General features: G+C 37.4%; 2 protein-coding genes across 8 annotated transcripts; both read left to right on the top strand.

Annotated features, from left to right (window-relative positions):
• The first annotated feature begins 573 nt into the window (after window positions 1–573).
• Window positions 574–20,926, top strand: LOC108829319 (OPC-6:CoA ligase). Of its 7 annotated transcripts, none has more exons than XM_056989109.1 (7): window positions 577–1,930; window positions 4,330–4,469; window positions 4,536–4,574; window positions 4,664–4,702; window positions 4,804–5,087; window positions 5,179–5,263; window positions 5,331–6,070. In XM_056989109.1, exons 1-7 carry the CDS (start codon window positions 733–735, stop codon window positions 5,916–5,918), a joined length of 2,373 nt encoding a protein of 790 aa, XP_056845089.1. In that variant the 5' UTR covers window positions 577–732; the 3' UTR covers window positions 5,919–6,070. The 7 variants fall into 7 exon arrangements, 6 of the variants coding, with proteins under 6 accessions (XP_056845091.1, XP_018458484.1, XP_056845092.1 ...); XM_056989110.1 differs by lacking the exons at window positions 4,330–4,469; window positions 4,536–4,574; window positions 4,664–4,702; ... (1 more) ...; window positions 5,179–5,263; window positions 5,331–6,070 and adding exons at window positions 7,438–7,547; window positions 18,024–19,229; window positions 20,018–20,163; ... (1 more) ...; window positions 20,391–20,493; window positions 20,578–20,926 and having other exon boundaries at window positions 1,793–1,930; XM_018602981.2 differs by lacking the exons at window positions 4,330–4,469; window positions 4,536–4,574; window positions 4,664–4,702; ... (1 more) ...; window positions 5,179–5,263; window positions 5,331–6,070 and adding exons at window positions 18,024–19,229; window positions 20,018–20,163; window positions 20,236–20,303; window positions 20,391–20,493; window positions 20,578–20,926 and having other exon boundaries at window positions 578–1,930.
• Window positions 2,231–3,982, top strand: LOC130496740 (uncharacterized). The gene is made up of 2 exons (XM_056989113.1): window positions 2,231–3,319; window positions 3,696–3,982. Exons 1-2 carry the CDS (start codon window positions 2,411–2,413, stop codon window positions 3,735–3,737), a joined length of 951 nt encoding a protein of 316 aa, XP_056845093.1. The 5' UTR covers window positions 2,231–2,410; the 3' UTR covers window positions 3,738–3,982.
• Window positions 20,927–24,477: the final 3,551 nt, after the last annotated feature.

The raw sequence follows: 24,477 nt of genomic DNA, 5'->3' as shown, positions 1-24,477 counted from the left end.
TAAAAGGAAAGATTGGACCCGACCAGAAAAGGAAACTGGTCGGACCATCAGCGGCAAGGACTTGGGCCGACCGACTGAACCTCAACTTCTAATGCTTTGGTTATGGTATCCACCAAATGTTTTATAACAATTCCAACATTATATACACAATTTTTTCTCAAAAACTTGCTTGTTCTCTCGTACGTCCGTACATGCTAGGAGTACAACAACCTCCCACATTAATCTAGCGCACAAGTTCCAATACTCCCTATCGTTAAAAACCGTGAAAGAATTTCATGCTTGTCACCACTTTCTAGCCTACCATTTCAGTCTCTTCGGCACCACACTATCGCAATATCGCCAAGACTTGTGTTCATGGAGTGGTTTGCACTTTCCTGGAACACCCTCATGTGCACGACACCTGTCACCTAGAGTCTTCTCTTTAACTTTGAAGTTAAAACCCTCCGTTTTACCTCAGGACGACAAATCATTATGCTCTCGTTGGGCCATCTTAATCATTTTAGGATCTCTCCAAGGGCCCCACAGCTAAATCTTCTTGGGAAGCACGCTAGTGGACAGTAATTAATCGAAAGAGGTAATGCGTTATTATCAAACCAAAAAAAAAAAAAGAAAGAGAACAAAGTTCACTCACTTAAAGTTCTTCGATACATTACATTATAATCAGTAGCCAGTTAGCCACACTCTTGAAACATCTATCCTGGAGTTGTGTTCGGAGAGAAAGAAACAAAAAAAATGGCATCTCTCATTGATTCCAGAAGCGGTTTCTGCAAATCAAACTCTACATTCTATAGCAAACGCAACCCATTGCCTCTCCCCGCGAATCCTTCCCTTGATATCACCACTTTCATCTCCTCTCAGCCTCACCGCGGCACCACCGCCTTCATCGACGCCGCCACTGGCCACCATTTAACCTTCTCCGCCCTCTGGACAGCCGTGGAACGCGTCGCGGACTGTCTCCACCATGACATCGGGTTACGTAGAGGCCACGTCGTCCTCATCCTCTCTCCCAACTCTATCTACTTCCCCGTCGTCTCCCTCGCAGTAATGTCTCTCGGCGCCGTCGTCACAACCGCGAACACTCTCAACACCGCCGCTGAGATATTAAAACAGGTCGCCGACAGCAACCCGACGCTCGCCTTCACGACCGCCGACCTGGCTCCCAAACTCGCCGGTTCCGGCATCTCCGTCGTACTGGAGCGCGTGGGGTCTACTCGCGGCGTCAACGTCGTCGGTGTCGTGTCTGAGATGATGGAGAAGGAACCGAGGGGGCAGCGAGTGAGAGACCGAGTCAACGAGGAGGACACGGCGATGCTGCTTTACTCGTCGGGCACAACAGGACCGAGCAAAGGAGTGATCTCGTCTCACAAGAACTTAACAGCTCTCGTGGCGAGGTTCGTGTCGGAGAAATCGATATGTGACCAGATTTTCCTCTGCACCGTTCCGATGTTCCACACGTACGGACTACTGTGTTTCTGCATGAGCACCGTAGCGTCGGGTTCGACGGTGGTGATCCTCCGGAGATTCGACCTCCACGGTATGATGGAAGCGGTTGAGAAGTACAGAGCCACGACTCTGGCTTTGGCGCCGCCTGTTGTGGTGGCTATGACTAAAGAAGCGGATGTGATCATGGGCAAGTACGACCTGAGCTCACTTGGAAGGGTGAGATGCGGTGGAGCGCCGTTGAGTAAGGAGGTGACGTTGGGGTTCATGGAGAAATATCCAACGGTTGATATTTTTGCTGGATACGCTTTGACGGAATCGAATGGTGCAGGAGCCTACGTTGATTCGGTGGAGGAGAGCCGAAGATACGGTTCCGTGGGGTTGTTATCGTCCGGTGTGGAGGCGAGGATCGTGGATCCGGATACGGGTCGGCTCATGGGTGTGAACCAAACGGGCGAGCTCTGGCTTAAAGGCCCTTCTATTGCTAAAGGTAAAAAATTTGATTATGGATTATTACACAGATAAAATAATTATCAGAAATTGGCACAGATGCACCTAAAGACACCTATAACTTGCCACTTAACATTTACTTTCATCCCCTTTTTTTGTTGACGATATTGCCCCTAAAAGTTCCACATCCTTCGGCGAGTGTAGACGCGTGCACAAACCAAAACTCTGTCTTCCAATACATCGCATGCAGGAAGGTGTCAGACTTCATCTCTTCACCCATTGGACAATGCGAAGCTTCACGTCTGTTCCGAATTTGTGTCGGAGAAGCGTGATAGTACAAAGCAGTTTCTTTTCATTTTCTCAAAAGTTGCCATTTAACTCCCAACCACCACGTCGTTTTTATACAGTGTCCCGTCTCTCTCTAATCCTCCTTTATCACTTCGATATCTCTCTCTTCGATTTATCTTGAAAAACCCCCAAAATTTCACAAGAGAGAACCCTAACATCACAAATCGGCGAGATGGATGAAATTGTGCTGCCGCCAAGAATGTTCGCGGCTGGTGATGAACCGGTGGGTGAGCGTGTCAATTCGTATCACAAGATTAAGACCACCAGATCAATAATCGCCGCACTCGAACCAGAGGAGTTGGAGTTTCTTTCGAATTCTACATTCGGGAGGATTCTTGCGATTGATGATAACCCTCCGTTTTCTGGGGCTTTTGGACAACACGTTATCGTCCGACTCCTCAAAGTCAACAAAAAGTACGAGTTTTGGTTTCTCTTTGCCGGAAACCCAGTCAGAATGTCCCTCCGAGAGTTTGCCATCGTCACCGGTTTGAACTGTGCAAAGATCCCAGCGCAGAAGAAGAAGAAAAACCCATTGAAAGAGAAGCTGTACTGGAATGAACTCTTTGGGTCTCTGAAGTTCTGCACCGTCGAAACAGCCATCGACATGTTGGAGAACAAGGTCGTAAAAACAAGAGAGTTGCGAATCAAAATTGCTTGTCTTGCGATTACCTCCTCCATTCTCTTTCCCTCATCACACACACCCCGCATCATCCCTGAACATGTTGAGTTGATTCGAGATCTAGATGAGTTTCTGGCCTTCCCCTGGGGCAGAGCCTCGTACCTTACTCTTGCGTCCTCAATTAAAGGGAAGGATGAGATCGCATTGTCACAAACATCTGTTGCGATACGTGGTTACGTTGAGGCAATTCAGTTGATTATGCTTGCTGCCATCCCAGAGCTTAAAGAAGAAGTCACCCAATCTGAACGTGTTGTCATAGTGGATACAGAAAGCGACGGCGAGTCCAACACAGGCGCAGAAGCGTCTGAGGATGTTAACGTTGCCGGTCAGGTCAAACCACCCCAGGCGACTAAGTATTGTCTCATACCCGGTCATGCAAAGACTGCAGATTCCGAATGCAAGGTACCAGTTGCTAATTTATTTACTTGCAGCCTACTCACAAATGTTACCAATAACTTTTTTAGTTTCGATTATCTCTTGAAGTTAGCCTGCAATAAATTAGATTTGCAGACAACGATATTGCAGCCACAGATAGATAAAAACTCTAGTTACTTGCTAAGATTCTAATTATTTTTGGCGTGTTTTTAACAGTTAAAACACTTAACGACTTGCTAAATTACTAATTAACAGTTGACAGTAAGATAGTTAACAATCATCTACTTAATCGATATAAAGTTAAGAGAATCTGATAACTGTAATTGTTTTCCATTTCTGCTAAATTACGTTTTAACACCATCATAACCAAATAACCGTTAATGTTTTGACGTGTATGTTTCAGGTGTTTGTAAAGTCTATTCTTGATGATCCATACGAGGAGTGATCTGCTGGCTTAGATTTCAGTTGGACTGATGAGTCTGATGATCTGGCTCTTGACCACATGGTCCTATTGATAAGTGAAGGTTTTGTTTTCAGAAAGGAAATGTTTAAAGGTGGTCTTACCGCCAATGATCTTTCTCGGATGAGGGGAGAAAAGAAACTGAAGGAGAAAGAACCGAAAGACAAAAACGATAAGGATCACGTTGCGGAGGTTTCAGAAGGCGAGGGATCCTCTGATTTCGTCGATATGATACGCACAATGGAGAAGCGTATATATCAAGCTCTGGATGCCAAGTTTGAGAAACTTGTTTCTCCTACCAGTCAATCTCAGCACGCTGCTCTCCTCCAGTCTACCGTGGCAAGATGCCTCCAGGACATTGATAAGAAGATCGGCGATTCTCTTGCTCGTCAACTGAAGGATATGCAAGCTTCATTAATAAAAGGTGTAATTGATGTCCTTGGCCAACCCAGCTCCACTCGCGCTGGTCTCGTAAGCAATACCAACAACTCCAAAGAACCACCCGTGTTTGATTTCACCACCCTATCCGAAGCTGCAGATTCCCGCATCAATAACGTTCTGCGTGATCTGAATGTAGTCGTGGATGTTTCTCACCCTGTAACCATAGAAGGTTCACTGGAACCACAAAATCAAGAAGTACCAGATGCTGATGACTCACAACCCCAGGCGGAGGAGCATATAGAGGAGCAGCTACACGATAGTGCACCTATGGATCAGGTAACAATACAAATTTTTTGCTTTTTATATATCTGTGTCTGCTAACAACATCACTTATCGTAACAGTCTGAGCAACAAGTTGATGCTAACACTGAGACGGAACTGGTACGAACAAATATTACTTGCTAACCTATACAATAACTTTTAATTTACTATATATTTGTGTCTGCTAACAACATCACTTATCGAAACAGTCGGAGCAACAAGTCGATGCTAATACTGAGTTTGTACAGGTAAGAACAAATATTATTTGCTAACCTATACAACAACATCCAAGTTTTTTCTGAACCCGCTAACCTCTTTACGTTCTGTTTCTCTGTACGAAAACAAACAGGAAGTTACTGGTCAACCTGCTGTTGAACTGCCATCTTTCTCACTCGGACTAACGCAGGAGGGTTCGACCGTTGTCAAGGATTCGGATCATCCGACAAACTATGTTTCAGCACCCATGGAACATGATGAAGAGGCTGGGGCAAAACGTAAGAGCAAAAGGGCTAAGATTGCTCCGGTTGGTCTCCAAGACTACAAGTGTGATCCGAAAGTAACATCTGTTCAAGCCATAATACCTGATCTCGACCAACGTTTTCAGCTCATTGAGGAGAAGTTGCAAAATGAAGCGTAAGTACCTTTAAAACGTTGTTATAGTATCTTTCAAATTTCTTTGTAACATGTTAACGTAATTGTTAACGATTAACTTCTCTTGTTACAGGGAAGTCTTAGTTCTCGGGGGGTATGCAGTGACTCCAGCTGAGTTTTGTGATATTGCTCATCGCCAGTCCATATTACCTTCTGGGGTATGAAAGACTCCTTTTTTTCCTCGTGACTTTATTACATGTTTACTAACTGATTCATCCCTGCCAGATCGTGGACGCTCTGATCGGAATTGTGAATCGTGGTTCGGCCGCCAATCCTAAAGTTGCCATTTACGACACTTCCCTTCCAGTTGCTATAATGGAGCACCACAATCGCTTTGTCAAGACAGCAGTCAAAGACCGTGTGAAGCTCAAATTCAGCAATATCCCCCTGGTAACCCCTATTCCAAAGGTGCCCGAGAGGATATATTTCCCATTTAACATGGACAAGCAACACTGGGTTGGAGTCTGCATTGATACAAAAGCAAGCACACTCAATGTCTTCGATTGCAAAACCTCCCTTCGAAGTGACAGTTTGCTGAAGAAGGAGTTCACCCCCATTGCTAACCTGATCCCGTATGTTCTCAAGCACGTCGGATATACAGAAGCCAATGCTGTGATTAAGCCCTTTACAATCTCCAGATGCAAGGGAATCCCGCAAATCACCGCTCATACGGATGCAGCAGTCATGACAGTGCTGTTTATTGAAGCTCACGCCTTCGATGGTCTTGTTGGTTGCAAGGCAGTCAGTACTCGTTTGCTCCCAGTTGCATCCAAGCAATTGGCTGTTAAACTCTGGGATTACATATCGGCTTAACTGTTCTGTTAAGTGTGTTGTTTCTTACTTTTCGCTACACTACAAGATGTTGTCTGTTTCGTTTTAGTCTTGTCTCCCCCCTGGATTTTAAAACTCTATGTTTGTGTTTATTACATTGTGGCTTTATCTTATGGATCAATGCTTTAAAACCACATCAGTTTCTTTTTTTTCATTTTAGTTTCAATAACCAGTTAAAATCCATCACATAAAGGTTGTTAGTTAAACTTATCAATAACACATAAACTTATCAATAACAGTTAACAGTTAAACTTATCGACGACAGCTAACATTTTTGTAGAGACAATTTCTCTAATACCCCTATATCTCATAACACACTCTCGAATTTGAAAGTTTTAGAATTTAAATACTTACACAGGGGTTCACAAATCCAAAGGGAGGGGAGGGGGGTTAGGGTTTAGTTTTAATTACCAGGAATGATTTAATTTGGGTATTAAATCCTCTCATACCCATAACACAATCTCTAATTTGAAAGTTATAGAATTTAAATACTTATCCATGGGTTCACTAAACCAGGGGGGGTTAGGTTTTAGTTTTGATGACCAGGAAGGATTTAATTTGGGTATTTGGGTATAAAATAGGGGAAAGGTAGAATTGGATGTCTATAAATGGTCCCGTAACCGCTACGTTTTTAATTTACTTATTCGTCCACATTTTCAATCCCTAACAGTAAACTATTTTGTTGCCTGTTAACCTGTGAATTACCAGTTAACATGAACATAGTTAACAATAATCCAATAATACGATGAAAGTTAAACTAAGTCGATTAAATCCTCTCATACCCATAACACAATCTCGAATTTGAAAGTTATAGAATTTAAATACATATCCATGGGTTCACTAAACCATAGGGGGGGTTAGGTTTTAGTTTTGATGACCAGGAAGGATTTAATTTGGGTATTTGGGTATGAAATAGGGGAAAGGTAGAATTGGATGTCTATAAATGGTTCCGTAACCGCTACGTTTTTTATTTACTTTTTCGCCCACATTTTCAATCCGTAACAGTAAACTATTTTGTTGCCTGTTAACCTGTGAATTACCAGTTAACATGAACATAGTTAACAATAATCCAATAATACGATGAAAGTTAAACTAAGTCGATATAAAGTTAAGAATAACTGATAAATGATATGTTTTCCTGCTAACCATTCTGATACGAGTTATTGTATCAGTTAGCAACTGATACATAACGAATTTACCATACAAACTTAGCAACAAAACATAGTTGAAATGAAATAGTTCATAACATAACATTGTACCGAGTTCATAACATAAACATAAAATGGGATGAGTAGATTCACACCCTGCATTGCACATAGTATGTGACAATGTGGGCTGCTTTGGGGAACTTAGTTTTAGTACATCATAATAATAGTTCATATCCTAAGGAAAAAAGGTCGCCCCAGATCTGACCATTACAAAAGAAACACTACAACTCCACTCACCCCTACATACTTAATCTTTCATATAGGCATCTTACATGTGACCTTGTTGTGGTCAGTTCCTCCACATCTGCTACAGGTCCTGCGACGCTTGAAACCACCAGTTGCCTGCAATATAAGAGATTTACATGATATCAGACTCAGTAAACGTTAATGAAAGGATTTACAGGTAATCATAATTTAATTCATTTACTTGATAACAATTTAATCCATAACAGTAAACCAATTTGTTTGCTTGCTAAGCTGTAAATTATCAGTTACTTGCTAACTTGAACTTAGTCAGTAAACGTTAAAATACTAACCTTGAATTCCCCACGGGATGGAATCCTCGCCTTTCTTGGCCTCCCAGGAGGGCGTCGAGTTGCTGGAGGGCGAAGGTGGCCATCTTCACCATCCACACCAAACTTATAAGCTTCAATTTTGGCTTGTTCCACCGGGTTGATGCTCCCACTGTACGCCTCAGCCCAGTAAGCGGTGCTGTAAAACTCAGATACCTTACTCTCCACAGACTCCCTTGCATATATAGCAGCAGACACAGCGTGTGCACAAGGGATGGCCAGCGCCTCGAACTCCTTGCAAGAACAAGTTTTTCTACCAAGATCCACACGGTAGTACATCCCATTGCCATCAACCACCTCGTACTCATTGTCGATGATGTGCTTGTTAGCATATCCGGTCGACTCAGTGAATTTCTTAGTCAAGACATCAGTAACTTTCGGAGTTAGGGCACCCATGTTCGTTGCAGCTGCTGCACGTCTTGCAGAGAACCACCCCATCATCATTGATCTGATATACTCCAGGAGCGGGACAATGGGGTATTCACGAGCCTCAGATAGTGCTGCATTAAGGGATTCAGCGAGGTTACTTGTCATAATGTTGTACCTTGCTCCATCAAAATGAGACCTCGCCCAGTGTTCAAGTCCGATTCGGATCAGATAATCCGCACAAGCAATGTCCACCAACTTGATCTCGTTGAAGTGCATGTAGAAATCCTCCAGCTTGTAAGCTCTTGCTGCTTTTCCCAGAATATAGAGCAAATGTTTCTTCTTGAAGATGCACTGGACGTTCCTCTGGAGATGTAGCAAGCAAGCACAATGCTTTGCCATCGGGTACACCTAGTTGCAAAACAAAGAACATGTTATCATACTAACTTCAAGTTTAGCTGCTAAACAGTTCTGTTTCAAATTTTACAAAGATGAATTGAATGAAATCGTTAACCATAGGATGAATGAAATTATAGCAGATAAACTAACACATATCACTCAACTAATAAGGAAAGGTAATAGATGCTTACCCTGCGTATTCCAGAGTAGATAGCAGTGTGTCTGTCAGAGACAAAAACAAGGTTCTCTGCATCAGGCACCACGGCAAGGAGCTTGGTGAAGAACCATGTCCATGACATGTCATTCTCGCTGTCGACAACCCCAAATGCAATTGGAAATATTTGATAGTTTCCATCTTGTGCACTAGCTGTGAGCAAACACCCAGCAAACTTCCCCTTCAAGTGAGTTCCATCAATGATTATCACCTTTCTCATGAAAGGAAATCCCCTGATGCTTGCCCCAAATGACAGGAATAGGTATTTGAAACGCTGCGCACCGCCAGGTCCCTTACTTGTCTCCAATGCTACCAGAGTCCCAGGGTTTGCAGTCGCCAACTGCTGTAGGTACGAAGGTAAAGTGCTATAAGCTTCCTCCGCATTGCCACGTCCATTCTCTATTGCCTTCTCTCGGGACTTCCAAGCAGTCCAGTAGGATATCGGAACACTGTGGTCCGTCCTCATCATCTCTCTAAGAGCTCGTGGTCTTGGCCCACTTCCTGTTCCAACGTACTTGCTTCGCATCATACCTCCCACAATTGACGAGGTTGCATGTTTTCTAAACTCTCCTCTCTCCTCAACGGTGCAACGGTGGGTTGTGTCCAATGTCTTGATCTCGAACCTTGGACAACCCGGCATTTTAGTGGCGTACACACGCCATGAACAGTTTACTCCGCTGCACTCTAGGACAACTCTGCCGGTTTCAGACTTCTTCACAAAGAATCTGAACTTGTTAGCCAATGCATAGAGCGACATGTGGACCTTGAAAGCCTCTCGGTCGACAAACACTTGGCCAACATAGAGATGATCATTCCTGACCATCACATCTTCCCCTGGAATCATCAATCAACTCGGTGTTAACTGAAACGAACATACTTGGCAACTAACACTACAAATAACTACTAACTCAAAATTTACCTAAATATATGATCAGGGGCTCAGTGTTAAGTTATTTCATAATTGCTAACAGTTTGGATCGAAAGAGAAACTACATTTTTGGGCGTTATACATTTACGTAGCTGCTAATGGATCTAGTTATCAGAACCTAACCTTGTTCCTCACAATCCTCAGCATCATTGTGTTCTTCTTGGACATTAGCTCCATTAGCGTTTGCATTTCCAGAACCAGAACCCATATGCGAGCCGAAGAACTGACCACCCACAATATCTGCATCAATCATTATCCCTTTGCCTTTATCAGCTGCACCCACGAGTCCTCCACTACTGCCAGCGGTAACTGCTAACATGAAAATTACCCAACCAACAATAAAGTTATCAAAATATGCTAAAACATCAAACCGAGCCAATGGAAAAAATTGTCTTTGGTTTTCATTACCTATGGCTAAGTTTAGGTTTGTGTCTGCTGTTTCTTGAGGAGGAATTACCCCAAGGCTGCTCACACCATTGGACAGCTCCTCAAGCCTGATCTCACCATCAGCATTTGCTTTGAACACATCCATATCTTCAGATGAATCAGTCTCTGAATTGTCGTCAGGGAGGTCCATCTGTGGCTGGTAAATCTCACTCGGAGTCAGACGCACAGCGTTCCTTCGGATCTCCTCCATCTGCTCACCGCTGCAGATGGACATCAACATTTGCTCATTTATCTGTAGATACCCACTCACACGGAATCCTAACATCGAAATAGGAAACATTAGCATATACACTTATATTTTATCAGGCAATACTCAACTTAGCAACCAATTTTTCAAGCATTATCAAACGTAGCATATAAATATATATATTATCAGTCAAAACTTAACGTACCAAATAAATATATAGTTTAGCAGTCAATACTTAACTTAGCACCGAATAATTTATGGCAAAATGTAACTTAGCATATAATTCTTTAGGTTAGCAGGCAAATTATATATTAGCAATCGATGGTTTTTCTATTGTACTAATGTATAACAAACCTCTCCAAGGCTTTGGCTTAGGTGGAAGAACCTCTGTACCGTCTTCTGTCAGTCCGAACTCCTCCCTACGTATTGTGCGGTAGCGACCAACTGCCACGTTACCGAAGGATACGCACATAGCCAAATTGACGAAGTCCATCCTCACTGCCATGAAGAGCTCCACATCTCCGTCTTCTAGTATGTCCACAGGTGGTGTGGTTAAGTCTCCAGGAACCTTCATCCACACCGGGAAATCATATGTCAAGGCGACTGGTTCCCCTGGAAGTACACCACACTTACTCCTGACGATCTCCATCAAGGCTTCGTAAGTTTCATTCTCTCTCAACACAACATCGTGTTTCACCTCGGTGTGGTCAATGTCGAACCTCCATTGACGAGGGCCAAGTCTTTGCCAGTCACCAACAACAAGTCTCACAAGATGTCCCATTGCTTCAACCTCTCCTGACATCAAAAAACAACTCATACTGTTAATCTAATGTTATATCGATCTTTTGTTCTACTGAATTGTCGGTTACAGCATAAAGAAAGTAGAGAAAAACTACTGCTTTTTTTCTACAGAACCTTAAAAATAGAAGAGTAAACTTACGTTTTCACTGTTTCTCACTCACCAATCTCTCTCCCGACCGCTAAGTATATATATTCTAATCTATAAACCCTAGTATCAATCCCACAACTCCAATACGCAACCAAGGTTACACTTACCGAAGCAACTATCGGTATAACGGGAAAGCACCCCTGTTTTACCCATCGGGTCGTCGGCTCCAACACAAATGTCAACATAACGAGAGAAATTCACTTCTTTATCCAGCGGATAGTCGTCTCTGGCACCACCTGTGGTCCTGCACGCGCGTTTGTACACCGCTATGACGATAAACCCGTTTCTCTCAGCTCTGACACACATCGAACATCGAACACCACGAACTAACGAGATATAAGGCAGGGGCAATTTCGTCAAGCCATGTCTAAAAGGTTACAGTATTTGTCTATTTAAAAGCCCACGGGCATGTTGCAAATTTGGGCCGCGGATGGGTATATTACACCCATTCTCTCAATAATTATTTACTATTTGACAGTTTATTATTGTTCTTTATTGGTTTTAAGGTTATTTTAAAAACCAAGAAGCTACGAATGAAACCATCAACGCCGAAGGATGGTTGAAAACAGGAGATCTTTGCTACATCGATGACGATGGATTTGTTTTCGTTGTGGATCGATTGAAAGAACTAATCAAATACAAAGGCTATCAGGTTAAAGATTTATATTTAGAATCAATGGTGCAAATTTGAAAGCACAAGTTCTGATAGTTCGGATTTCGCTAATAGGTGCCTCCAGCTGAACTAGAGGCTCTATTGGTTACTCATCCAGACATTCTAGATGCTGCCGTTATTCCGTAAACCCATTCATACTTTTTTTTTTCAAAGCAACTTTTTCCCACTTTAATTACAACGTGTTTGGGTGAAGTCATCTTTTCTCTATTTCTGGTTTTGTGAATCCCATAGATTTCCAGATAAAGAAGCAGGACAATATCCAATGGCCTACGTGACACGAAAGCTGGAGAGCGACCTATCAGAGAAACAAATTATTGACTTCATTTCTAAACAGGTACCACTAAAATCACAAAACGGCACCCATTTGAATATACTATAGTGTAGTTATTTTGAGTGGTAAATTTTCAATCTTTTAACGATCAAAATCTGTACTTATTTGATGAGCAGGTGGCACCGTATAAAAAGATTAGGAAAGTCGTATTTATAAACTCAATACCAAAGAATGCATCTGGCAAGACACTTCGTAAAGATCTAATCAACCTCGCCACTTCTAAAATTTGAAATGATCTAGTTGCTGGATTCTCACTTTTTACTAGTAATGGTATTATATTTTTTCAATAAGAGAGAAATGTAAGAGCATATATATGTTGAACAGTTTTAAAAAAGTTTCTCTCAAACTCTTTATGTCAAAATGTTAGGACAACATTATCGCAAGAACAATTTTAAGTCCTTAAAATAAAAAGAGCTAAGGACGAAAGAGATATCAAAAGGGCGGAAGACGAAGGACGAGCTGGGACGTTTCTTATAAAGTTATTTTCATCATAAAGCAGTATTAAGTTTTTTATTATAACATAAGACACTTATTGCTCTTAGGGTAGTTTTTTGAAACTATAACCTAATTACATTTACTTTTACAACTAAACGGGTCCTACAACTTTAATTTTCTTTTCTCTTCTCGCTGTCTTCTCTTTCTCTCTTCTCTCTCTTTAATCTTTTTTCTATTCTTTTTTCCACTTTTAGCTTTATTTCATATCTGATCCCTCAACTTTTAAATATATTAATTTATGCTCTCATTATTTTTGATTTGCAAATATATCTCTTTCAAATTGACTCCCCATTTTTTAATTATAAAAATCATACCTTCCATGATTACACGAACATGTTTTTGAACTTCTAAAAATTTACTATTCAATTTTTAACTTTTCAAATTGCAAAAATAGCCTCTTAATGTATACATGTGTACATGTGTACACATGGACATCGAAACTTTTGTTTATACATGGATATTTATTGTACACATGGACATCAGACTTCATTGTACACATGAACATCGAAAATGTATGTTCAGTGAATATGTATGTTCATTGAAAATTTTGGTGTACATAGTTGGACATCGGACTTTATTGTACACATAGACATCAAACTTTATTGTTATAGTTCAATTTTGTTGTTGACATGGACATCAGAGTTTAATGTACACGTGGACATCAAACATATATGTTCGGTGAACATTTTGTTTATGCATGGACATATGACTTTATTGTACGCATGGAAATCGCCTTTTAGTGTACACACGAACACAAGCAGGAATGTTCATTGTGGACGCTGTGGAACATGGCCACTAATGTATACACATGTTTACAGCCTGGACTCAAAGGACTGTTAATTGTACACATGTACACAACATGTATGTTCAATATTTTGTTGTACAAAGATAATAGTTTATGAATGGACACCGTCATATTTATTGTACACATGGACATCTCTATGTTGTGTACACAAGGGCAGAGGCATAGATGTACATTGTGGTCGCTTTGGAACTTGAGAACTAATGTATACACGTGTGTACGGCCTGTGCAGAGGACTCAAAGTACATTTGGAAGGCCAGTATGGTATACATGGACACATACATGATTATACATTGTACACGCGGTGGTAGATGGACACTAAGGTCAACATGGGCGTAGGCATTCATTGTAAACATGTACACACCTAGTAGGTACCGTGTACACTATGTGGTTCATGAACACTAATGCCAGTGTGTACACATGTATTTCACTGTCCACATGTACAATGTCTTATCCATGGTTGCTCTCGAGCTTTCGTGATAGTTGGAGTCGCGTCGGAGATGAACAAAGGTCACGAAAAAGATAAATCCCGACGAATAAGGAGGTTCTGAGACATGAATGTGGTGGGGGAACCCTAATTTCTTGGTGTTGTCTCATGTGAATGCGTGGTGGTGGTCATGGTGGGTGAATTTCTTGATTTTCATAGTCTGGTCCATGGTGGATGATGAGCATTCTACAACGTCTTCGCCGTCAAAACTGCTCCATCGTGGTCTATCTCCGTCGTCACTACACCAAAGTCAACAACGTCTCTGCCGTTGATGTAATTATCGTATATGTCACTATTACATCATCATCATCAGATATATACCTTGACATATCTTAAAAGATAGATTGAGTAACAGAGAAAATAATTACATGTGATTTCTTTAGAAAAAATTATCTGAAGAATCAGATTTCAGTTTAGAAAAAAATAGAATGTGTGGGAGGAAGAAGACGAAGAAGAAAGATAGTGGGACCTATTTTATCTATGATTATCTAGGCCATTAGATTATTTATAAGATGAAGGGTTGTGATGAAATCCCACCACTAAAAGAAATAAATAAAATAGAAAGAGAATAGAGATGTGTGGTTGAGATTATTTATTTAATACACTGGTTTGGTTAGTTATCAATTTAGTTCTGAATTGACTAATTTATTTAGAAAAAAGAGAAGCTGTTAGAAGAAAGTGTCCTAGTAGCGATAGCTGTTTTATTGTGTCAATAAAACTCATAAACTGTCTCTCAGTGTAATACTTTCTTTCTTATATAACGACATTCTTCCTCGATCCTGCTGTTTTTGTGGGTTCCACTACCCTTAAGGACGAGCTGGGACGTTGCGATAATTATGCTCTTACGTCCTTCCGAGGGGATCAAGAAATCTAGCAAACTCTAGTTGGCTATCCCAAGACATTTAAGAACGTCCTTCTTAAGAGTATCTCCAAAATAAACTCTTAAACTTGAAATATAAAGTTTTTTAATCTCAAAAAAAAACCTTTGAAACTTAAAATTTAGAGTTTTAAAAAGTGAAACTTTGTATTTGAAATTTCACTACTCAAAACTTCATCTTTAAAGTTTCATTTTTTATTTGTATTTTGATCCTTATAATTAATTATACATCACATTTATGATTCTTAAATATTTTTTGTTTATCGTTTTACTTTTTAATTTTTTATATCTCATAATTATTTCAGATTTATTTTCATAAATTCAAGTTTGATACATAAAATTAAATAAAATAAAATTTATATTATTTTAAAACTAGAATTAGACAATAAAAAATATTTTATTACAAAAGAAACTTAATAAAAATATTGTTTAAAAGGTACATGAAGATAAAAATTATGATACACATTTAAATATTACAACAACACTAATAATCTGGTAAATTGCTCCAGAACCTCCAAACACTCTAAAATATTGGCCAAAAATTTTGTGTATAACCAAAGATGGAACATTACAAATATATATTTTTAGGGAATAATGTGGTATATTCTTGTATTTTAATATTTAGTTATATATTTTTATTTATAATTTTATATACTGTAAGATTTTATCAATTAATATTGTTGCAATATGTTTTATATATGTTCTATTTATTTATAAAAGTTTTATAGATCTATATTAATTATGACAAATATACATACTAGTGGCGGATCTAGAACGAGATTTGATCAGGGACAGAACTATGAAACACTGTTCAAACTTATATAATTTTGAAATTTTAAGAGGGACAAATTAAAAAAAAAATCTGACTAAAATTACACATGGTGGACAATTGTCCCACCCACACTCCATGTAGATCTGCCACTGATACATACTATAGAATAGAGTAAACTACAGTTAAAAGTAGAGAGTTTTTTAGATATGCTCTAAAAACAGCAGGATATCTTTTGTTGAAGTCTCCGAAACAACGTAACAAGGCCAAAACATCTGACCGCCACATGAGATAGGTTAGTTGTTTAAATATAGGAAGTGGTCTTGTTGTTAGAATTCCGGCGTTAGTAATGTTTTTGGCCATGTTTCTAGTATCAACATAACCTGGTTTTGGACTATATAAAAACCCGACCTAAGGAGAAACTATGACACATCCAGACTCTTTCTAAGATCATTAAGTATATAAAATGTTACTATAATTTTCATGCCGCCATACACCAAATAATAATTTAAACATAATTTAATGTTTTAAGAGGAAATTTATTTTATATTTTTGATGTTATTATTTTTATATTTTAACTTTATTGATTTAAAAAAAATAAAACCATAAATATAATTAAATATACAGTCTTGTTTTCTTTCATTTGAGGTTAACTATTTGTATTTGAATTTTTAAAAATCTAATAAAATTCAAAATGACATTTTATAAAATAATTTTTATTTATGTTATACTGTTTGTAATGATTATTTATTTTAAATATGTCTTTTATTCTCTGATTTTTAAATATGTCTATAATTAAATATATGATTCTAATAAATTTTAAAATTTTGCTTGTTTTAGTAGAAATATGTTAAACTATTAAAATTATTTTTCAATTAACCTAATGAAACCATAAAGTTTAATAAAATTTAATCATTTTTAACTATCAACATTTTTCTGATTAGTGTTGTTTTAGTTTTTATTTGTTAAAACACACTTATAATTTTTTTGATGATATGTATATGTACAAAAATATGATATATATGTTGATGTTGATTTTCTATACTTGTAATTATATTTAGTTTATTGATATATATATTTTAATTTAATGGTAATATATGAATTATTAGTTATAACCATATTTTAGAAGTTCTGTCAAAAATTAAAATTTATAAAAAAATTACTTTAGTTATGATATATGAGTTATTAGTTATTACTACATCTTTAAAAATGTCAAAATATAAAACTTTATATATAAAAGTTAACATGTCACAATTATGATGGTGTCATGTCATATTTGTTTTAAAATCATGTTATATTTTTCTCATTAAGAATAATTTTTGGTGATGAAACAGAAACAAATTATTTATATAAAGATTTAAATAAAAATTAATTAGTGAATTAAGATTTAGGGAGGGGGTGTATTCAATTTAACATTTGATGTGATTTGATTTCAACCGGGGTTTAGATTATTTCAATAAGTTGCATAGATTTAGGTGATTTTTGTTAATATACTCTAAAATAACACTTAAAACCATGAGATTTGATTTTAAATTTTTTTAAATTAAGAAACTCCACCCAAACACCCTAAAATCACTTGAAAATTGTAAAACTCCACAACTTAAATATTTTCAATAACAATGGGTTTCAGAGTACTTTATGAAATATCAAATTCAATAATGTGTATTTAAAATGAGTTTTTAAAATTCATGTTTGAATAACATTGGATTTATTATTATAATAAAATAACCTAAAAATCCCAGTTAGATACACCCCTTAAGTTGCAGAGATTTATGTGATTTTTGTTAAACTACTCTAGAATATCACCTAAAACCATGAAATTTGAGTTTTATTTTTTTTTTGACGAAGAAACTTCAACCAAACACCCTAAAGTCACCTGAAAATTTTAAAACTCCACAACTTAAAATATTTTCAATAAAAGTGGATTTCAGAGTACTTTACGAAATGTCAAGTTCAATAACGTGGATTTTAAATGAATTTTTTAAATTTATGTTTAAATAATAGTAGATTTGTCATTCTAATATAGATTATTTAAAACTTTGAATTGAATACCCCTAGGAGTTCCAAAGAATATCTAATAATATAGTATATTAGATATTCTTCCTTCTGTTAATAAAAAAAGATATTCTTCCTTATTTCTCTTCTTATATTTAGTTATTTTGATATTTATATATGAGGAATAAAATTGCTCTAACAACCGCAAAAAAACAAGAACATTAGGAATCTCTTGTCATCACTCGGTGTAAAACATCATATAATTCATTCACGTCTTCCTTCCGTTAAGTCTTTCTCTATATTACATTTTTAAAAAACTGGTCGCGCTAAATCAAATATAGCACCGTTGGATCCTTTTTTTCATTCATACGCTTCAAGAATATGGCAGATCCGTCTCCTCTGAGATCTCTCACCGACTCCAGAAGTGGTTTCTGCAAAGCAAACTCTACATTCTACACCAAACGCAACCCATTGGGCCTCCCACCGAATCCATCACTCGACGTCACAACTTTCATCTCCTCTCAGCCCCACCGCGGCACCACCGCCTTCATCGACGCCGCCACTGGCCACAGCTTGAGCTTCTCCGATCTCTGGAGAGCCGTGGATCGCGTCGCCGAGTGTCTCCACCATGACGTCGGAATACGGAGAGGCGACGTCGTCCTCATTCTCTCTCCCAACTCCATCTACATTCCGATCGTCTGCCTCTCCGTCATGTCTCTCGGCGCCGTCGTCACCACCGCGAACACTCTCAACACTTCCGGGGAGATCTCAAGACAAATCGCCGACAGCAACCCGACGCTCGCCTTCACGACGGTCCAGCTGGCAACAAAACTCCCCGCCGGTATCTCCATCGTTCTCACCGAGGATGAGCGCGTGGAGCCGACTCGCGGAATCGTCGGTGTCGTGTGTGAGATGATGAAGAAGGAGCCGAGAGGGGAGCGGGTCAGAGACCGAGTCCACCAGGACGACACGGCGGTGATGCTTTACTCGTCGGGCACAACAGGACCGAGCAAAGGAGTGATCTCGTCTCACAAGAACTTAACTGCTTACGTGGCTAGAATGCTCACGGAGAAGTCAATGCACGGGACATTCATCTGCACCGTCCCCATGTTCCACACATACGGACTATTAACATTCGCTATGGCCACCGTAGCTATCGGTTCCACGGTGGTCATCCTCCCTAGATTCGAGCTCAACGACATGATGGCAGCGGTGGAGAAATACAGAGCCACGACTCTCACCTTGGTACCGCCAGTTTTGGTGGCTATGGTCAACGAGGCTGATTCTATGAAGGCCAAGTACGATCTTAGCTCTCTTAAAACAGTGAGGTGTGGAGGAGCGCCGTTGAGCAAAGAGGCAACGGAGGGTTTTTTAGAGAAATATCCAACGGTCCATATATTTCAAGCGTATGCTTTGACGGAGTCAAACGGTGGAGGGGCTTTCATCGATACCGTGGAGGACAGCCGGAGATTCGGCACGTCGGGGCCATTGACGTGTGATGTGGAGGCGAGGATCGTGGATCCGGATACGGGTCGGTTTTTGGGAATTAACCAAACGGGTGAGCTCTGGCTCAAGGGCCCGACTATTGCAAAAGGTAAATACGTTAGGCTAATCTTATTATACCATATAGTTGGCTAGTGGTAGCAGGATCTAAAGTTTTAATTATAGCTATTATTGTTACGGTAGGTTTTGAAGAATGATATATTATGATAGTGTTTATAATTCTTTTTATACTAGTTTGAGTTATGTAATCGTTGTGGTTCTAGTTTTCGCTCTGGATGATAACCTTTGCCACGCCGGCTTATAGTTCTAAAACAGGGTTCTATCTTTGCTAGCGTAATGTCACTGTTAAATGGAATATAATCTACTAGATGACAAAAACAAAACAAAACAAAAAGAAAAATATATAAACAAACGTCGGGAACAACTTGTATTCGATTTCAAGCTTTTATGTAGTAATGGACGTTGCATGTGGGTTAAACTGAGTGTGAATAATTACATTTTGTATTTATTGTACATGATCTGGAAATGTCAGGTACCAATTGATTTGCATATGTCAAGTCGATGATTTGTAGAGAAATCAGTAGCAAGGAATATGTGTTAGTTGAAGAATTTTTTAATGTGTTAGTTGAAGAATTTTTTAATTTAACTGATTTATTTTCTGTATGCATCCGACTATCCGTGTATGTTGATGTTAGCTTTATCTTCATCGTGATGTTGATGATAATTAGTATTAGAAAATAAATAAATATCAAGGTTTATAAATCTTTGCAAATTAAGATTAAAAAATCTGAAAAACAGAAAAACGAAAGTCTTACATACACAACACATAAACAACTTTTTTTTCTTTTAAACAACTTTGTTTTGTTTCTTTCTTACAAGGTTATTTTAAAAATGAAGAAGCTACGAATGAAACCATCAACTCCGAAGGATGGCTAAAAACAGGAGATCTTTGCTTTATCGATGAAGATGGATTTGTTTTCGTGGTGGATCGACTGAAAGAACTAATCAAATATAAAGGCTATCAGGTTAAAGACAATTTTTATTATATATGGATCAATGTTGCAAATTCTAAAAGCAAAATTGGACTGAATAATCAGGTGCCTCCAGCTGAACTCGAAGCTCTCCTAATCACTCATCCAGACATTCTCGATGCCGCCGTTATTCCGTACGTTTTCTCTTACATTCACTATGTTTTCCACTGAACATTTTGCCTTTTAAACATCAAAAATAACATGAAGTTTTCTTCTGTTAGGTTTCCGGATAAAGAAGCAGGACAATATCCAATGGCTTACGTGACAAGAAAGGTTGAGAGCATCCTCTCTGAGAAACAAGTTATTGAGTTCATCTCTAAACAGGTACTTCTGTCGACACCATCTACTTTGTCGTAGTTATTTTAAAGAGTTGGTAAGAAAATAATAAACGTTTAACTTTATGAGCAGGTGGCACCGTATAAAAAAATAAGGAAGGTCGCATTTATAAACTCCATACCAAAGACTGCATCCGGGAAAACACTTCGCAAGGATCTAATCAAACTAGCCACTTCTAAACTTTGAAATGACCTAATTACTAGATTCTCGCTTTTACTTATTGTGTTAAATCTTTAATAAGTGAGAAGTTTTAATAGTGTTGAATAATTGAAAAGAAGACTCATAAAAATGTCGAGTCAATTTACTGATGGGTGTTTTTTTTGGTCTACCTTGTCATGATTCTATACTTGAAATATTCACAGATAAAAAGATGACGCAACAGAGCCTTCAGCACATCTTTAGGTTTAGCCATTTTGGCATATTTTGCAACTTGTAACGATTAACGGACATGTTGTAGCACCTAATTTTACGAGACTATCCAGCCTAGTTTGGTAGAAGTTGAACTGGATTGGTTAGGTTCTTAAAAGAAAAATTAGATTTAGATATTTTGATGTTTATAAGATCAGATCATCAATTTTGTCACTTGTCAAGGTCGAGTAGGACCAGTGGAATAATACTCAGATCACTTTAGGTATGATTGGTAAAAACCAAAGTAAATGAGCAGAAAAGTAGAGTTATTAAGTGAAAAGTAGTAAAATTATATTTAAAATAAAAAGTTAAATTCAGCGCAACACTGTTCTCTTTATAAATCTGGATGGAGAAAAAGTATAAGTTAAGCTGTGTACAAAGTATAAGAGTAACCTATATTGCACAGAAGATTTATCGGATGTCTGTATTCCGCTTCGAAACCGGGATAAGAATCAGAACTTTGTAAAAGCTTACGAAATCTCATTTTCAAAATGTTTTTAAAATATTTTTTTTAGAATCACGTTGAAAGCTTACGATTCCGTTTTGAATCATGCTTCCATTTTTTCTAAAATCCATTGTCATAATTCATAAAAATAGAAAATCATAGTTTTAGTTTATATAAATCTAAAATTTTATATAAAATAAATTAAAGAGAATAGAAATATACAAATATTAAAACTAATACTATAAATTATTTTTTATTCATTGAAGTTTTTATTAAAGCTATAGCATATATTCAAATATATTATGTCAATAAATTTATGAACTTTTAAAAATAATTAATATAATAGTTTATAATAAACTTAATTTATGCATATTTTTATAGTTTTAATATGAAATCATTTCAAAACTATTATAAATTAATAAATGTTCTGTTTTAAATTTAAATCATATAATTTTTAGTCTTAGATTATATAAAAATTTCTTATATTATATATATATATATATATATATATATATATGGATATATGTTTTTAACATTTACCCGCTTTTTAAATTAAAAAAAAAAAATTTACGTTTTTATACGCTTTCGTTTTCACGTATCCATTTCTGTTTCCAAGTAAAATAGAGAGTAACTAAGATATGGCTGAAATATTGTCGACACTTGTGCCATTATTGCGTAATTTGCATTTGCATCGTACCATCGGTCGGCCATCACTTGTTTAGTCAGAATGCACTTTGCCAAAATCTGATTAAACACGTGCGCCATTTATGACATGACCTAACAAAATGAATAATGGAATTGATTTCGTGTTTTAGAGTTATTCTTGGATTCACCCCTAGGATGAACCTAAATATTCACCAACCAATCATATTACTTCATTTTGTATGTAGACTTTTTTGAAAAAGAAATAAAATATTTAGCATTTACTTTTAAAAATTAAAATAAATAAAAAAACAAAAAATAGTATTAGTCCGAAAAGAAAAAAAATAATATTATTAACACCATTTACAATAAATCCTAAAATCTTAAACTAAACTTTAAACCCTAAACAGTAGACCCTAAATTCTTAGGTAACCCTTAAACTCTTTGGTAACCCTTAAATCCTTGGGTAAACCTTAAACTCTTAGATAAAACCTAAACTCTTGAATAAATTTAAAACTCATATCCTAAACACTAAACACTAAATAATAAACCTTTGGATAAATTTGAAACTCTTGGGTAAATCTAAAAATTTAGGATTTATGGTTTAGTACTTAGGACTTGGGATTAAGATTTATCCAAGAGTTTAGGGTTTACACAAGGGTTTAGGGTTTAGTGTTTAGAGTTTAGTTTGTTATTTAGGGTTTAGTGCAGACGGGGTTTAACAATATTAATATTCTTTTTTTTCAAACTATTTTTTGTATATTTTATTTTTTTTATTTGTAAAGTAAATGCTAAATATCTTTTTCCTTTTTAAAAAAAAAACATGTATATAAAATGAGACAATATGATTGGTTGGTGAACCTTTAGGTTCACCCTAGGGATGAACCCCTAGGGGTGAACCCAAGTATTTCTCGTGTTTTACTTTTAGCTTTTTTTTGTTTTTTTGTCAAAGGTTTTACATCTAACCGGGACTTCTATCTCTAGTGGTAAAAGGCTCACAGCTGTGAATTCCGCCACCTGGGTTCGAATCCCGGCCACTGGGGAATTAACATTTCGACATCGTCAGGACAAAGGATCGACACGTGGTAACACATGATTAGTCTGGATCACTTATGTAGGACCAGTATACCTCTGTATAATTCAAAAAAAAAAGGTTTTACATCTTTTAGCTAAGGAAGCTAATCTTGTTGTGGGATGAGGCCCATGAAGTAATGGTGTTAAAAATTCAGATACTGTATAGTGAAGTGGGCTTTTACGGTTACATAATCAGGTTATGGGTCAGGACCCATGACAAAGGTGTTTGATTATTCTTTGGCTCATGTTCATGTAGCTTCAAAAAGGTGTTTATATCGATCGTTTTTTGCTGTTTGTATGAAACTGCTTTGAGTGCTTTTAAAGGTTGTTTCAACGTTCAAGAACGAAGAAGCTACTGCATCTACTATTTATTCAGAAAGATTGTTGAAAACTGGAGATTCGTGTTACATTGACAATGAATGATTTGTCTCTGTAATTGATATACTAGGTAGTAATCCGCGCTTTGCACGGGATGAGATGGTTAGATCAGTAATTTTTCGAAAATATTAGAAAGTATATATATATAGTTTGGAATTTGGGTTTTGTGTGTTTTTTTTTTGGTATTTAATCTCGGTGGTGCTGATTTTACGGTATAGACGTCACTGAGATAGAAAACATATGTAAATCCTTTATTTTAGTGACATGTAAAAATTTACTGGAACATAAGAGTAAACACAAAACATGTTATTTGGCAACTGCGAAAGCATGTAATCATTTATTTTATCCACTTCATCATTTTGTGGGAGTGAGAATGGCTCGATGTCTATACAAATCTTTAATTGTTGAGGTTTGAAAAGCTTGTCCATAAATTTCTCTTTTCTATAGTCTCAATAGTTATACATATCACTGTGTGATTTATCTTACTCTGATTCATTTGCAAGAACTTGCGTATAAAAAGATATAATTATTATTATACAATTTGATTTTCATATGCATGATTTTGTATAATAACATACCTTTACCTTCCTCGTAGGTCATTGACTTCAAACATGTAAGGATTCCACAGAACTTAGCTGTATTCGTTGAACCATGTAAGAAGAACTGATTTTGTGTATAAATCTAATTCGAGTAAGATAAATATTATTAATATCTAATCAAATTATATGTACGTAAATATTTGTGTAATCACACTTATATATTTCTTTGCATAGGTTTTATGTATAAATATTATTAATATATTAAACAAATTATTATGTACGTAAATTTTTTGTGTAATCAAACTTGTTCTATATTTCTTTCTTTGTATCTTACTCTCGAACTCATTTTGTTTATCTCTCTATGGCTCTCTCTCTCTCCTCTCTCTCTCTCTCTCTCTCTCTCTCTCTCTCTCTCTCTCTCTCTCTCTCTCTCTCTCTCTCTCTCTCTCTCTCTCTCTCTCCTCTCTCTCTCTCTCTCTCTCTCTC

Source organism: Raphanus sativus, chromosome 6 (assembly GCF_000801105.2).
Source record: "Raphanus sativus cultivar WK10039 chromosome 6, ASM80110v3, whole genome shotgun sequence".
Lineage (NCBI taxonomy): Eukaryota > Viridiplantae > Streptophyta > Magnoliopsida > Brassicales > Brassicaceae > Raphanus > Raphanus sativus.
Note: the sequence above shows the minus strand (reverse complement) of the source record. Positions and strands in the feature narration are given on the sequence as shown.

Excerpts from the sequence above, each read along its gene's own strand:
- LOC130496740 (XM_056989113.1), top strand. The coding sequence starts at position 2,411 with ATGGATGAAATTGTGCTGCCGCCAAGAATGTTCGCGGCTGGTGATGAA. Across the intron at positions 3,320-3,695 it reads CTGCAGATTCCGAATGCAAG|GTGTTTGTAAAGTCTATTCT; the intron begins GTACCAGTTGCT and ends TGTATGTTTCAG.
- LOC108829319 (XM_018602981.2), top strand. The coding sequence starts at position 733 with ATGGCATCTCTCATTGATTCCAGAAGCGGTTTCTGCAAATCAAACTCT. Across the intron at positions 1,931-18,023 it reads AGGCCCTTCTATTGCTAAAG|ATCCGTCTCCTCTGAGATCT; the intron begins GTAAAAAATTTG and ends AGAATATGGCAG. Across the intron at positions 20,494-20,577 it reads TTGAGTTCATCTCTAAACAG|GTGGCACCGTATAAAAAAAT; the intron begins GTACTTCTGTCG and ends CTTTATGAGCAG.